Here is a 16,636-nt window from a genome sequence, read left to right on the forward strand (position 1 = left end):
TTAATATTTTTTTTGCCTTCTTGCACCTTTTATTCTATTTTTTCTTTTCCTTTTTAGTTTGTATTATTATTACTATTGTAATTATTTATTTATTTATTTATTTTATTATATTTATATACTGCCCTTTCCCGAAGGACTCAGGGCGGTTTACAGGGTGATTAAAACAAAAAATACAAAAGTTAAAAACAGATTTTAAAAAATTATATCCGTCCCTGAACAAATAAAATTAAAATTAAAATTCTCAGCCTGGGCCAGAGAGCTCGAAGAGCCAGGTCTTCAGGTCCCGGCGGAACGAACGGAGGTCGGGGGCAGTCCTAACCTCCACTGGCAGCTAGTTCCAAAGGGCAGGCGCGCCCACTGAGAAGGCCCTATCCCTGGGTGTCGTCCGCCAGCAGTCTCTTTCCGGCGGCACCCTGAGAAGACCCTCCCTGTGGGAGCGCACTGGACGAAGGGAGCTTGATGCCGGCAGCAGGTGTTCCCTCAGATATCCCGGACCCATGCCATTTAGGGCTTTATAGGTCATCACCAGCACCTTGAATCTCACCCGGAGGGCAACCGGGAGCCAATGCAGCTCACGGAGTAGATGTGTTACATGGGAGTATCGGGAAACCCCCATCACAACTCGCACGGCCGCATTCTGCACCAGCTGAAGCCTCCGAGTGGTCCTCAAGGGCAGCCCCATGTAGAGAGCATTGCAGTAGTCTAAACGGGAGGTCACGAGTGCATGCGTGACTGTGCGTAGGGCATCTTTATCAAGATCTTTATCTTTATCAAGAGAGGATCCTTAATAAAATAATTTTAAAAATGTTTTGAGGGTCACATTCCATTTTGATAAGGCCAAAGTTAAAGTAGCTAAGTATGTAGGTGTTATGTGTATGAATGCATTCGGAAATAATCAATAGAATTATTTGCATTTGCATGTCCTCTGCATGTCTACTCAGAAGTAAAAGACAGGCCAGCCAGAAAAGTTCTGCAAACATATTCAAAATTCTTACCAGCTTCAGTGTGACTTCCAGTGAAGCAAGTTGTAACCTCTTTGTAGAAAGTAAACAAAAAACAAACCCTGGATGAATTATAAGCCACAGGTCTTTGTATCATTCCTTCTCCATTTTTCCATCCAGTACAAAGCTTCTATTTTCTTAGAGAAAATTTGGAGATATTGCTACTCAAACAATACAATCGATTTAGAGGTAAATCCAATTAAGTTGGATTATTATCACGTAAGAGAGTGGCAGGTTTTATGCTTTCTTAAACAGAATTAAATAACGAGCAGAATCGGAAAGCGCTGATTATATTTACAACTCTGATGCAGCTCCTGTAAAAAATAAATAAAAGCATCCTTCCCCAGCATCTCCCCTTCTGACAACTGGCTTTACAACACAGCATCCTCGGGAATAACACATTAATGATGTGTGACTAATGCTGCAGGCATCAAGCCCTTCCCAAGGATTGCTAGGTTCATTTACCAATCGGCCTGTTCTATTTCTAGTCATTACTTAAGCTCTGAGGCCTCAGAGGCAAACAGAAGGCAAACAGGAACCTCATTCGAGTTGAGCCCGACTCCATCATGGGCTCCAGATAGCAGAAACTGCATTTCTTAAGGGATGTTTTTTGACATCCCAGTCTAGGCTTCCCAGGCACTTTCCAGGACTAACCAGACAAGACCTTGCTTAGCTCCAGAGCCCAAATGATATTCAGAGAGGTACTGCAGGTTGGAGGAGGGGAGCAATGAAAGATTACAGGAAGCAATTAGCTAAAGTTGCCAATTTACCATTATCGGGTTCCCTTTGCCATTAACCAACTATAAAGAAAATCGTGCTTCCAATAGTAGGAGAAAGATAAATCCTCTCTTGATAAATGGGTATCCGATGAACATGCCAGGGGCTCCGTAGTGGGACTCGAAGAAAAACCAGCAGAGATGGATCAGCCCAAACTGATCAAGGGACAGGTATTGATTTCAGCTGTTTGGGACCCAGGATTCTGTAGGGACAAGAGTTTGCTGGAAAACATCACTTTGAAAAATGCCACCTCAGAACATTTGGGCTGGTTAGTGGGCTTTGATTAGCTTATTACAGGGACTCAAAAAAGCCAGTCGACATTTGGTTAGCTTTAACCCAGAAAGAACTGAAGGTACAGGGTTAAACTAACCTCCCCCATCAGCCCTGACTTTCAACATGATGAGAGTTAAACCAGGGTGACCATTCATCCATATTCTCACTGCTAGCACAGATAACATGGAGAATCCTTGCAAAAACAGGGTTTTTCTAGGCATGTTTGTTTCAACTTTCCTGCTTACAACATGAATAACACGGGGTGGGTGGGGGGGGGGGAAGGAAAGAGAGATACATTTCTCCCAACCCGCTATGTTTTTCAAAGGATATTTTTCTCCAAATAATAATAAAAAGAGAAGTCAGCTAGGTGCATTGCATTTGCAACCTCAGTTCTTTTATGGAAAGGTTGATGGGTAAGGACTTCTTTCTCCAGGGACACGAATGAAAGTTGGGCACCAAATGAATCTGTGTTGGGAGTCCCTATCTGCTTCCTTTCCCAAAAGCCTCTGAATAGTAGCAGCTCTTATTCCAGGCTTTATATGGGAAGCCATTCATTCCATTCACTGGGATGGAGGTAATATACCCAAAGCTTTCCACAATATAGGTTTATTATTGGTGACTTCTTAGCAACACTTTCTCACTCATTTCAAAGTTTCAACTTGGCTTGCATTGTATTAGAACAGGGAAACAAATCAGTTCCTCCACCTTGTAAACAACCAGAGGCAGATAGAGGTCCGGCATCTGACGATTTCCTTAGTGCACAAGTTCACAATGTTGTGCGTGGGGGGGGGAGCGGGGGGAAGGGGACACTACATGGAAAGGAAGGGAGAATTGCAGGTCTTTTTGCCATGTGAGCTGCAATACTTGATCTGAAGTTGCCCCTAACTCTGTTTCATAGGTGGCATGAGGAATGAAGCTCTTGGGACCGATGGGATTTAACTGGAGGATGAACAAAGGCATTTGGCAGCCACGGAAGGCTGCAGAGATGCGTCCTCTCAGCTACACACCTTTCTCTGTCAATGGCCTTTAGCGAGGTAAAGTTCAGGCAGGCCTCTTCCTTGGAGAGGTTTACTGGCAGTCAAGTCAGGGAGAGAGGGGGTGAGTCAACTTCTTCCAGCCTTAGAAAGAGACTCATATTCATATTCCCATTCCCTGAAAAAGCCCAGAAGGACATTGCAGACGACACCAAAGCCATAGATCTTGGCCTACCCAGACTGAATGAGGCTTGAGAGGAAGTCTGATGGTCACAAATTACACTATTATGACGCCCTTGAACTTTCTGTCTGGAAGTCACCAGTGGTCAATTCACGGCTCATTAAAGAATGATCTGATTCTTGAAGCTGCGGCTGAGTTCCTTGTGAGGAAGCACGATGGAGTTCAGGATGACCACTTCAGCGGGAATGGTCACATTGCATCCTGTTGGCGGGGTGGGGTGTGGGGAGAGGTTTAAAAAGGATTAGCTCAGAAAACAGGCTGGGGAGGAGCTGTAATCCCACAAGGGACTCCTGCTTAAAAAGGCAGGAGGGTCCCCACTGTTTATTGGGGAAGGGAGAGACAGGATGCAAAACTTACCCAGAATGGTGATAGATGGAGTCAGACGGCCATCTCGGAAGAGTGTCTCGCTGTTGATCTTTGCATAGGGATCGTTTGGATTGGGATCACTGGGGGTGCCCTCTACACGGGCCCAGCGTCCAATTGTGCTGTCCCAGCCGACAATGCTGTTGAGCACACACGTATGGTCCTATGGAAAAGAGAGTGGGGCATTCTATGGGGAGTCAGCCACACATTGCCCGGAGCTGCCAAAGTTCAGTTCTCCCACAAATCAGGCGCACCGCAGCCCCTGCAACTTCTTTCCTTTTTGAAAGAACTGCAAACAACCGAAGCTTCCCAGGAAAGGCTACATCCCATGAAATTTCAGTGAACTTGTAGAAAAAAGCAAATTAAAAATCGGCTCCTTCCCAGCACTTGGGGCATTTTACAATTAATGCCTTATGTTACTGAACCACAGACTTTTGCTAGATCCAATAGAGATTATCCTTGGGTGCTGAAAAAGGAGTGCAGGGAACAACTCTCCAACAATTCAGTCCACGCATTTTAAAAAGAAACAGGCAAAAAGGACAGAGGCCAGAGGGGAAGAAAAAGGAGGAAAGACTTAGTTCATTGATACATCAGGCAGCTGGGAAGCAATTCAGCCTTTATGAATACCCCCCCCCCCCCGCAGCCTGTGCAAAAGAGATTCCCGCCTCCAAAAGTGCAGTAGCAGACATTTTAAGGGCTTCAGTTCATTTCCTAAGACCCTGCATCTGATCCAGAGAATTGTAGGCCACAGAACCTGGGCCACAAGTACATAGCGCTGCAGGCGATAGGCATCATCATCATCATCATCATCATCATCATCGTAATAGGCCCCTTGGGTGCAATCCCAAAACAACTAGAGCACCTCTTGGACACCATTGGCATTGACAAATTCACCATCAGTCAATTGCAAAAGGCAACCTTACTAGGAACAGCTTCCATTCTGCAACGATATCTATAATACTATCAATTCAAACATCCACATCTGCCTATCCCATGTCCTTGGTAAGGACTCGATTGCTAAACAAAAATGCTAAATCCAGTTTCAACATCTGGCTGACTGTGCAATGAATAATAATAATAATAATAATAATAATAATAATAATAATAATAATAATAATAATAATAATAATAATAATAATAATAAGTTAGCTTTGAAGAGGACCAACAAATCTCTTTGTTCATTCAGTGCAATACTCTATTATAAACATTTACAGCACAGTAGCACCTCCTGCTGGGCAGTAGAAAAATATGAAAAGCAAATACTCTAGATGCAGAATAGGACAACTTGCCACAGACAACTCACTATGGCCACCTCACCATGGCCAACTCACTGCGGGATAACTCATTGCAGGACAATTTATATCAGTGTAATTCTCATCCTGCAGTAAGTTGTCCTAGTTGTAGCAAGTCGCCTGTGACAAGTTGGCTGTGGTGAGTTGGCCTCAGCAAATTGTCATATAACCCTCTAGATGTTAGGAAAACCTGCTAGGTATAGCATTAATCCCAATGTAACATCCCCAAGTGATACAAGGCAAGATTATCACTGTGTTACTGCATTAATACCCGATCTTTTCTTTGAGGTTTCAGGGTACTGTAGGTTGTGATTCTCTCTTCATTTGTGCTTTTGAATAAGATTCCTCTCATTATGTGCTAACAACAACTTGTAGGTTGGACCAAGAAATAGGAACTGACCAAAAGACACCCAGCAGGTTTTATGGCTGAATGAGATTTGAACTAGGGTCTCCATGATTCCAGGCCATATTTCCAATGCTATGTTATATTGGTTCTGTGTATGGACCTGTCCAATTATAGTGGATTCCACCAATTCCAGGCAACATTGCTTACAGTTAGGAATGGCAACAGTTGCATCCAATACAAATAGTCCTCATTTACTGACACTAATTAGGACCAGGAACTCCATTACTAAGTGATGTAGTCATGAGATGCAGGTTCATGTGACCGTGCCAGCCTATGAAAGCATCTGTGGCAGTCCCAAGAGGCATTATTAGGCAAATCCTGTACGGCTGCAGCATCCCACGGTCATGTGATCACCTTTTGTGACTTCCTGCCAGCTTCCCCATTGACTTTGTTTGTCAGACACCAGCAGCGAAGGACCCAAATGGCAAACATGTGATTGTGGGATGATGTGACACTGTAAACTGTGAGGCAGTTAACAGTACCAGATCGCAATCATATTTTAACTATAGGAATGCTGTGATAAAAGTAACTACTAGGACAAGTCTGGGTAAGTACCCCTCACCCAGTTCAGCCGTCGATTGCTGAACGAATGGATGTTAAACGAGTATGATCAGGCATGTAGTAGTCTGAGCAAAGCTGTGATCAAGAGTCTGGTGCAAAGCCTCTTATTAAATTTATTAATTTTTTATGCCTCCAATCTCCCCTATAAGGCGGCTCTGGGCAGCTTACAGAACAAAACAAAAATAACTAAAATATTAAACCTACGCAGATTTAAGATGACAAAAACTATACTAAAACCAGAACTGAGAGAGGGATGGGACAACAATGTTCAGGAGGCATTTTTGTTGAGCCACCCTTGGTGCCTCCAGGTGGGACCATCTCAAAGCAGAATGTTCCAGCACTCGCAGCGCCATTTCACTCAACCTCTAACATATAAATAAAGTGGGAGATGATGGATGATCTTTCCCCACATTTCTTAAACGGGACGCATGGAGAGGAAATGAAACTGGGAAAATGAAATTGCACTGTTTCGGAGAAGACAGGAGCTTTGTTTAATAACAGACCTGCCTTTCTTTTTTATCATTTCGTAAGTGATCCAATATCTAAATCACCCCAGAAGAACACTCACTAATAAAACACACTAATATATATATATGCCTGATCATACTCCTTTAACATCCATTGGTTCAGCAATCGATGGCTGAACTGGGTGAGGGGTACTTACCCAGACTTGTCCTAGTAGTTACTTTTATCACAGAATTCCTATAGTTAAAATATGATTGCGATATGGTACCGTTAACTGCCTCGCAGTTTACAGTGTCACATCATCCCACAATTACATGTTTGCCATTTGGGTCCTTCGCTGCTGGCGTCTTGACAAACAAAGTCTATGGAAAAGCTGGCAGGAAGTCACAAAAATATATATATTTTTAAGCATCAATGGGGCAACGCTTGTATAATCAGTGAAGACACGGCTATAAGTTAAGTAAGAATTAAACTGAGGGGTTTGCCGTATGCTAAATAATAAATAAATAAATGAGGGATAAGGATTTAATTTTCCACAGATGACATGCCATTATTTGACTTGCAGGAAGTTTATGGGACGCCCAGCAACAATGATATAAAACGACTGCATAAATATCAATGCTAAAAATGCAAGTCATGCAAATGCCAGGTTCTGGCCCACGGGATTTTCAGAAAACACCTACCTGGAGAGACGCTCCGTGCAGAATGATGGATTCACGTACTCGCACTCCTGCACCAATGGTCACTCCTTTCCCAATGGAGACATTGGGGCCCAGCTACAGGAAAAAAAACCATGGGAAAGACGCCAGTGGTCACTGACCGGGCAGGCAAGAGTCTCTCCTTAGCCCCCAGGCTTCTTCTGTCCTCAGGGGCAAAGACAGGGACTAGATGGAACACCCTCGAAAACCCAGCCCGGCCCCAGACATGCTAAAGCGAGGGTGGTGAGGGGGATTCTTTTTAAGAAGTCTCTAAGTGTCAGCTGAGGCTTAGCCCCCCAACCAACCACCCTTTAAACCCTCTACCAGTGCTTTTTAAAATCCTATTATTGGGAGGGGAAAAGGGAGGGGAAAGGAAAGACCAGTCATCGCGTCCTGTCAGCACTTTTGAGGTAATCAAGGCAAGAAACCAAAACCACGAGTACTAAGCTTGTAAGCCGCCCTGAGTCTTCGGAGAAGGGCGGGATATAAATGGAATTAAAATAAAATAAATAAATAACTAATACCTTTATTGCGGACCTGGCCAGTCTGAAAGCACTTCTTCCTTTCCCTCCCTTTTACTTTCCAGAGAACTAGGAAGCTCCCTTCCGAGGCGCTTTCCCTGCCCGTTCCTTCTGTGAGCTGAGATAGTTTTGGTCTGAGTTTGCCTACACTCCTCTTCCTCCTGTCTGCCAAGGTTATATACTCTATTACACCCACCCCCTCCCTCCCCAATCCCCTCAAAGCATCCTTCCCTTAATACTGCAATTAAGCTTGAGGGGAAAGAACTAATTTGTTTATACCAGGGGTAGGCAACCTTGGCTCTTTTATGACTCGTGGACTTCAACTCCCAGAATTCCTGAGCCAGCTGTGCTAGCGTAGGAACTCTGGGAGTTGAAGTCCACAAGTCATAAAAGAGCCAAGGTTGCCTACTCCTGGTTTATACCCATGCAAGCACACACAGCTGTAAATAACCTATTTGAGCACGGGGTGGGGGGTGGGGTGGGGGGAATGGCAGGCCTGCCAAGACACTGTGACCCTGGGTCCTCATTCTTTTGTGGGAAGCAGCAGGTATCGCCCAACCCACAGACTTACCACAGCACTGGCATCCACCGAGGCCGTTGGATGAATATAGACATTCCCTGTATGGAAAAGCAGCAGCAATTACTTCTGCTCTCCTCTCTCCTCCATGAGACATTTCCATTCTTCCGAAGGCTTTGCTAGAGGAGGTCACCTGCTTTACAATAGGGGCTTTCCAGCTCTAGCACTGAGTTATTCGGTGATCCCTGGACACACACCTCTCAACATCACTTCTGAATGCCTTTCCCCACACAGGGATCAGCCGCTAAAATTACCTCACTACTGAAACTTGTAGCAAAGCAAGGAAGGTTCTTGCCAGAATGCTCAAGATTTTGGAACCAATTATATGAGGAAAAGCGAGACAATTCTCCAACTTAGGTAAAAAAAAACACTTTCAAAAACATTTCATCCAAAACAATCCAAACAACAATGTAGTATTAATAAATGAAACCCCCTCTGATCCCCCCCAGGAACTGAGGAAAATATGCCAGACATTTTGGAGTCCTAGGACAGATATGATAGCTTAAGAAACTGATCTGCCATTATGGTCTCTCCAGCAAGACATCCACAGGACTGATGGAGCTGGATGAGAGGACAGCTTTACCCATAGGGACGACCAAAAGTGTGTGCCTTATTCCCGCCAACGGAATGTATTGCTGTTTTTGCCTCACAGTGTAATGTGGAAGGAGGAGATACCTCGGATGGTGGGCCCACCAGGTTGGTTCTGGGCAAGTCTCTCCGGATGACACTGGCTGTAGCAGCTCAGATAAAGACGATTGGCATAGATGGCAGAGCTGGCAAAAAGAACATGGGAGCTATTATGTTTGGCCCCCAATTCTCAAACATCACACTTTACCTGTATTGCCAGCCTCATGTAGACAAAACAAGAAATCAAATTACTCTGATCAGGAACAAACACACACACACACACACACACACACACACACACACACACAAACTCAATTATAAGAAAATGACATTCTACCTGGCACAGTATCCATATTTATATTCAAAAATTCAGATTTTCTTTCTTTTATGCTGGGGTCCTGCCATTTATCTGACAAGCCACAGATCTAACCCTGATGGATGCTAACCTACAAAACCAAGGCTTCAGTTAAAGTGATGCACATCTTAATTCATTTGGATGCTCTTCCTTTTCTACAGATGATTTAGACAAGAAGCAAGAGAGAGATTTACAGGGGCAATATACAGCCCAGGAAACAAAATGAGCAGCCAGGCTCACCGTCTCTCATCTGCTCTGACTTGCTACTTCAAACAAAGGGAATGGTTTCTCTTACCACTGCGACACATATTTTTCATGGCGCATTCTGAAGTCTCTCCCTCATTTGCATTATCTGCATATTTGCTCAAGGAAGAAATAGTTAAGTTTTATAAAACCCAAAGTTGTGTACAAGGCAGCTGAGTCAACCCTGTGTTCACAGATACACTCGGCTCCAATTTGCAACCACTGCCTGTCCACTTCATGTGCCACTGAATACAGGGAATCCTTAAGTGATAACTACAGTTAGGACCAGAATTTCTGTCGCTGGGCAAGGTGGTTGTTAAGTAAGTCGCACCCAATTTTTACAACTTTTTTTTCCCACTTGCCATAGTTGTTAAGCAAATCACTGCAAAGGTTAACTGAATCGTGCAGTTGTTAAGCAAATCCAGCTTCCTCCATTGACCTTGTTTATTGGAAGCCAGCTGGGAAGGTTGCAAACGACAAACACGTGACCCCCAGAACACTGCAGCCATTGTAAATACACGCCCGTTGCCAAGCGCCTGAATTCTGATCACGTAAGGGTGGGGATACTGTGTCGGTTGTAAATGCAGGGACTGGTTTAAGTCACTGTTTTCAGTACCACTGTAAACTTCATATGGTTGCTAAATGAATGGTTATAAGTTGAGGACGACCTTGTATGAGTCTGGGAACCGCTACCACCTTGGGTGTCAAATAAAGCCCCTCCCTCTTCCTCACCCGGCAGATTTGATCTGGCTCCAGAATCCTTCCGTCCTGTAGGCAAAGAGGCGCCCCTGCCCAGCGAGGCCTGTAAAGATGTCTTGCTCCAGCCGGATGGCTCCAGCCCTTTGCCAACCGTTTGTGTTCTCCTCCCTGTGGGAATGAGACAAAGACAAGCTGAGGAGCAGCATATTGCTTCCTAGGAAGAGAGAGAGAGAGAGAGAGTACATATGCAACCAGAAAATGAAGCTCTCAAGCCATAGGAAGAATGAATTTGGGAGCAGCACAACTTCCTCCAGCAATTGGGAAACTGGAAAAAAACAACAACTAGATTTCTACCTAGTGTCTAAGTTCTACGGAACCAAAAGGAACATCAATGACTCTTGAAAAATGCACATGCAGGATGAAGGGAGATGGACACTTACCCAAGGTACGAATACCTGCGTGAGGGCAAAGGTTGGCAGGAAGAGGAGATGAACAGAAAGAGAGAGAGAGATGGTAGATGAGTGACCTGCCGTTATGCAGAGCAGGAAGGACCCAGACGTAACGCTGGAAAGGACACTCACAAGAGCAGCTCCTGCTGGCTACGTTGGAAGACTTCCCCAATGTGATGGAAGATGGCTGGGGTAAATAGGTAGATGCCACAGTTGATGAGCTCGCTCACAAAAGTGCTGGGCTTCTCCACATAGTGCAAGACCTGGAAAAGGGGACATAGGTGGAAGTGACAAGAGCCTTGCCAATGTCGTGCACAGTGCTGAAAAAGATTCCTGGGATCTGGCATGCGGAAGGCAGGCCTTCTCTTTTCGGCTCACTAGTGGGCCCTGCCTCCTTCCCAGCCACCACCACCCCCCCGCTTCTGCCTGGCTTCCTACCTTCATACCTCGTGTGTGTCAGCATTTGCCACAATACAGCCATAGTTCAGAGACTGCTTCCTATTGGCCTGCAGAAAAGAAGATTGGCATGGATGCACTGAGGGGACAGAAACATCGGAAGCTTCTGGGAGGTTTAAAAGAGGATCTTAAGGCCCCAGGCTCTCCTGCCTGGTACCCTGGGATTCCCCAGTTAACTGAGCCTCAGTCTCCCAACCACTCCCTCATGACTGACCCAGTTTGGGAAGGCAGGACTGTCTCCTACCGTGGTACCCAGCATGAGGAAGCTGTCGGAACTGCCACGCTGACGATGGAAGGCAAGCATCTCTTCGAGCGGGAATTCAGAGCAGACGTCAGCATTGAGCACAAAGAAGGCTGCAGGATTACCTGAAAGGATCTGGTCACGGAAGTGGTAGATACCCCCACCTGTGCCAAGTGCTGCATATTCCTGGAGATACCTACAGAAATTAGAAATGAGATGGCCATCGGAGCCTCCTACTTTCAAATACTGGAAGCTTATAGACTGACTACTTTTTATTTCAGGATAATCTTTCAAATACTACATCTATTTCATCTAACATGAGGCACAGTCCTCAGTCCTTAGGGGAAATTACATATGGATACATCCAAAGGAATGAAAAACTTGGAATCAACTGGTAAAACCAAATTCAGCTCCTGAGAGTGATCTGGCCTAGCATATCTGGAAAGGCTTAAGACAAGACAGATTGAATTACAGCTGTTTGCAAATAAGATAACAATGTATTGGCCAATGCAACAGGGCATTTTTTTTTAAAGGCCAGAACCGGTATCTGAGCACTGGATTTTTTACATTTTTCTTTACAATAACCACTGGCCACCCACCTGATAGGGATTTTGAACTCTTGCTGGGCAGACACCAGGAAGTGGTTGAGTGCCTCATTAGGCTGATAGAAACCAATCAGAAGAATCTCCTTCATGTTGGGTACCTGTTAGAAATGACATAGCTGACTTCACTTTCCTGCTTGCTTCATTGCCTGACTATGTTTGCTTAAGGTAAGGCAACAAACTGACAGGTGCTGCCCTGCCCTTCCAAGTTTAATCTGAATAACCCCCTTACCTTAGTGCATGCCTCAATGTGATGCTGTATCATGGGTACCCCTGCCACTGGGAACAAGGGTTTGGGCACTTCAAAGGACAAGGGCCGGAAGCGGGTCCCTGAAAAAGCAAGACAATTCCACAATCGGGAGCCAACTCTCCCCAGAATTTGCCCTTCTTTTGGCCTCGCAATCTTCTGCCAAAAGCAGAGAACAGACAGTAAAACACCAAGGGGATTACAAAGTGGGAAAGACATCATTGCTGGAAAAAAAATATATGCATCTTTTAGGTAGTTCTCAAAGAAACACGGACAGGATTGTGGAAATCAGTTCTGCACTCCACAGATTGCCCAGCATTTTAGGGAGCCCGTTAACCAAGGGGAGCCTATCCAGCCAAAACTGTGAAGAAGGGTTGAAGAAGCTGGGAATGTTTAGCCTGGCACAAAGAAGGTTCGGGGGAGACATTACAGCCATCTGAAGGGAGGTCCTTCCGAAGAAGAGGCCCGGCTGCCCTGGACAGGAGGAAAATCAGGGGTTAATAATAATAATAATAATGTTGGAAGGGACCTTGGAGGTCATCCAGTCCAACCCCCTGCTCAGGCAGGAAACCCTATACCATTTCAGACAAATGGCTGTCCAGTATCTTCTTAAAACTTCCAGTGTTGGAGCATTCACCACTTCTGGAGGCAGGTTGTTGCCCTGATAAAGGGTTGGGGGATACCGGAGGCAGAAGTCAGCTAAGGGTCAAGTATACTCTTACAGGTAAAAGCAGCTGGCTAAAGGGACACGTGAAACCCGCACATCGTAGGCTTGTTTTTTGGGGGGCGCGGGGGGGGGCAGGAGAAGAGATTTCAGCAAATTGTGGACTCGCTTTTATTTCTGCAAAGGGGCTGCTCTACCGCCTCTAGCCCAAATGGGCATCAGCTTCCGGACGATGTGGAGGGGTATCAGCTCACCTTTCTGGGGACCCCCGATTAGGATCACGGCTTTCAGCATGGCCCACTTGGGTCTGGGCGGCGAAAAAGACGGTGTCAGATGGGCTCCTCGGCACTATCCCTAAGGCAAGACCCCCGACGCGAGATCACCCCGCTGGGACACGGCCTTCTGCTTCCGAGCACGTGAGAACGCCACGTCACCGGTTCCACCTCCTCACGGATCTAAGCTCAGACTCCGGGCGGAGTCGCAACCTTAAAGCCGCAGGAGAAGAGGCGCGGAGCGGGAGAATCGGGATTCTCCAGCCGAAATGCCAGGAAAGCGCAAAGCCTCCGCCTCTTTTCCCGCTCGCCGCCGCCTCCCGCCTTTGCATTCACGTCCCCGCGAAGTACCGGGGCCGCGGCGCGACTCAGCCCGAAGCCCCTGCCGCGACTCCAGATGACCCAAAATGCAGTGCGGGCCCTGGCTTCGTTCCCACTACTAGCCGTTTTCGGGTTTTATTCCCTTTGGCCTCGACTCCTGGAAACTCAAGAAACAATAACCCGGGACTACGTAGGTGTTTGCCTGTTTCTGACTTCTCATCTAGCCTGTCGATTTGGGGCTTGCCGGTGATTCCCCATCCCAAACATGTATCAGGAATAACCCTACTTAAAATGTTTTGGACTCAGCCAAAATAAGGTAGATGATGCCACCTGCTGTAGATTCCCCGTTCAAGAGGACTGATCAGGTTGACCTGGATCAAAGATGATGTTAAAGAAACTAATTTGATGTTGAATATGATAACAGCAGCACGGTTACTGGTGGGACAATATTGGAAGAAGGATAGTTTGCCCACTATAGAAGAATGGGTGTTTAAAGTTTCGAATCTTGCAGAAATGTCTAAGATTTCTGCTTATTTGCAAGATCACTCACAGGAAAGATATATTTCAGTTTGGAGGAGATGGATAGATTATATTCAGAACAAATATGGGACTAAAAAGTTCCATTTAGCTTATGAGTAGATTTTAGTGGGATATTGTTATTGGTACTTTGTTTGTAGTTATGTTAAAGGGGAGTTAAAGCACATTATGAATTTGGTTAATTGTATATTATATATAATTTTTATTTAGAATATGATTATTATAACTATAATCCTGTATTTAGCTCGGGGAAGTGGGGGGGGAAGTGGGCAGGTTTGGGGTGGGGGGGATTTGGGGATATATTGTAAAACTCTTAAAAAAAAGATGACACTGTTGGGTTTGGGCAGATTTATTTATTTACTTTATAAAGGTAAAGGTAAAGGTTCCCCCGCACATGCGTGCTAGTCGTTTCCGACTCTAGGGGTCGGTGCTCATCTCCGTTTCAAAGCCGAAGAGCCAGCGCTTGTCTGAGGACGTCTCCGTGGTCATGTGGCCGGCATGACTACACACCAAAGGCGCACGGAACGCTGTTACCTTCCCACCGTAGTGGTCCCTATTTTTCTACTTGCATTTTTACCTGCTTTCGAACTGCTAGGTTGGCAGAAGCTGGGACGAGTAACAGGCGTTCACTCTGTTACGCGGCACTCGGGATTTGACCCGCCAAACTGCCGACCTTCTGATCAACAAGCTCAGCGTCCTAACCCACTGAGCCACCGCGTCCCTCATTTACTTTATATCCTACCTTTATTATTTCTATAAATAACTCAAAGCCACGAACTTATCTAATTACGTCTTCCTTCCTTTCTTCCTCCTCCTCCTCTTCCTTCCTTCCTATTTTCCCCACAACAGCAACAACAACCCTATGAGGTCAGTTGGGCTGAAAGAGAATGATTAGCCGAAAGCCATCTGGTGCTGATTTCTGTTGCTGAACTGGGGAGCACAATGAAGAATTGCTTTTCCCTGGATTGACTTCTCAGCCTTACAAAGTCAGGAAGACATAATAGTTTCCAAGCATGTGCAAATGGCTTTTCCTTCCCATGTTTAGCACTGAAGACAGATAACTGCCACATGTCAGATTGGGGGAAAGAGGAGAGGCCTGCAGCAGTTCTAGATGTGAGTCTGCTGTGTCCTTTTTCTAGGGTGTTTCTTGCCAAACTCTTATACACACTCTCTCTCTCACACACACACACACCAATAATTTGTCCATCAGCATTCTAAGGATATTTTCAGTTCTCAATGTTTTTGAGCTACTTCACTTTATCCCCAAGTCTTTAGTGGCTTGGAATGATGGTGAAATATTTAGGTTTCAGTGGGCTTCCTACGACAGTGGTGGTCAAAATTGTGGAAACCTTTTGGGAAAAGTGTACAGTAGAAATTTATTTATTTATTTAATTGAATTTCTATACCACCCTTCTCCCGAAGGACTCAGGGCGGTGTACAGGGCAATAAAAGCACTACATACAAATGCCACCTTTGGTTAAGTTTCCACCAATTTTTCTTCTAATTTCTTTATAACTGTAGCCTTATTCACTTAATAATACTATTTTACATTGCTTTCTGGGCAACCAGTCAACTCTTTGCACCATTACTTTAATTTTATTACATTTTACAAGCTCACTAAATGAAAGAACACAAAAAACCCAAACAACTTGATAGCGATCACATAACACATTGACAAATGTCCTCCTCTCAGCTTCAATACATGACATCAATAACTGAATCCTACTGTGGCTCATTGCCAAAACAAGATGACACCTGATTGGCTCTCTAAACACTCATGCTCATTGGCTACAATCAGATGAAGGAAAGCTACCTGATATCAACCTAAGCAAGTTGTGCTTCCTTTTTTCTGGCTATTTGGCTATAACCTTTCATAGAGTACAGTACAGATAATTGAACAAACTATGTTGCATTACATTCTTGATTAAATTATCTTTCCATTGATAAAAAGGGTTTTCACAATTTTGGCCACTACTGTACATTATTTAATGAACTGTTTGTAAGTTTTCGCATCCAGAGAAGACTAGCTTTGAATGGATATTCCACGGCATCTAGGGTGTCCTGCAAGACAGATCACGTGATGTCAAGAACCATGAAGAAAAAGCTTGCAAGAGGACAAGGAAGAAATGTGCTATTCTGCCTATCCTGAAATGTCAGAAATAAATTCAAGGTGCTGAGGCTAGAGCCTTCTTTAAAACCTACCTTTAGTCTTTTCCCAACTGATTTATCTCCAAGACTTGGCAGGGCTTATCTGTAATAGATCATCCACTGGATAGTAACACAATCTAAAGCGTGTCATGAACGTTAAATCCCACTCTGCTAAGAGTCCTATAAAGCTTCATGAGTATGAGAGAAGTTGCTAAGTCTTTTCAGATGAGGCTTTTATTATGCAATTATCACTTTGCAAAATCAGGAATTTTTTGAAGTGTGCGAAGGGTTCTCCACTGCTAACTGTATGTTCTTGGTTCTGTGCTGGCTACATGAAATCTTTTAAGTTAGGGAAAGCAGGAGAAGATTTGCGTTGTCTTTGAATTAACAGCATTAAGAAACTATCTGTCAGGAAATCTGCTTCCGGATGCAAGTCAAGATCCTGGTTATCACTTTTGAAACTACATGGCTGGGGGCCAGGTTATCTGAAGGACCACCTCCTCCTTATTGCATCTAACCTGGTCCACCAGGGTAAGAAGGCAAGGCATAACACGGGTCTCATAGAAAAGGGATTGTCATTTGATGGGACCATGAAAAAGAGCCTTCTTGGTGGTGGCCCCTTGATT

General features: G+C 44.8%; 1 protein-coding gene across 2 annotated transcripts; it reads right to left on the reverse strand.

Moving 5' to 3' along the window:
- Positions 1 to 749: 749 nt before the first annotated feature.
- GMPPA (GDP-mannose pyrophosphorylase A) lies at positions 750 to 13,545 on the reverse strand. 2 transcript variants are annotated; one of them, XM_083352570.1, is made up of 13 exons: positions 12,987 to 13,545; positions 12,054 to 12,151; positions 11,819 to 11,922; positions 11,223 to 11,415; positions 10,969 to 11,028; positions 10,655 to 10,785; positions 10,514 to 10,528; positions 10,107 to 10,241; positions 8,825 to 8,922; positions 8,144 to 8,190; positions 7,037 to 7,129; positions 3,624 to 3,792; positions 750 to 3,467 (listed from the first exon to the last, which is right to left on the reverse strand). In XM_083352570.1, exons 1-13 carry the CDS (start codon positions 13,024 to 13,026, stop codon positions 3,367 to 3,369), a joined length of 1,284 nt encoding a protein of 427 aa, XP_083208696.1. In that variant the 5' UTR covers positions 13,027 to 13,545; the 3' UTR covers positions 750 to 3,366. The 2 variants fall into 2 exon arrangements, with proteins under 2 accessions (XP_083208696.1, XP_083208697.1); XM_083352571.1 differs by lacking the exon at positions 10,514 to 10,528.
- Between the last annotated feature and the right edge of the window lie 3,091 nt (positions 13,546 to 16,636).

Source organism: Vipera ursinii (assembly GCF_947247035.1).
Source record: "Vipera ursinii genome assembly, chromosome: 1".
Classification (NCBI taxonomy): Eukaryota; Metazoa; Chordata; class Lepidosauria; order Squamata; family Viperidae; genus Vipera; species Vipera ursinii.

Coding starts and splice junctions, on each gene's coding strand:
- GMPPA (XM_083352570.1), bottom strand. CDS start 13,026: ATGCTGAAAGCCGTGATCCTAATCGGGGGTCCCCAGAAAG. Junction 12,152..12,986: donor AATCGGGGGTCCCCAGAAAG/GTGAGCTGATAC, acceptor TTGCTTTTTCAG/GGACCCGCTTCCGGCCCTTG. Junction 3,793..7,036: donor TGCACGGAGCGTCTCTCCAG/GTAGGTGTTTTC, acceptor TCTTTTCCATAG/GACCATACGTGTGTGCTCAA.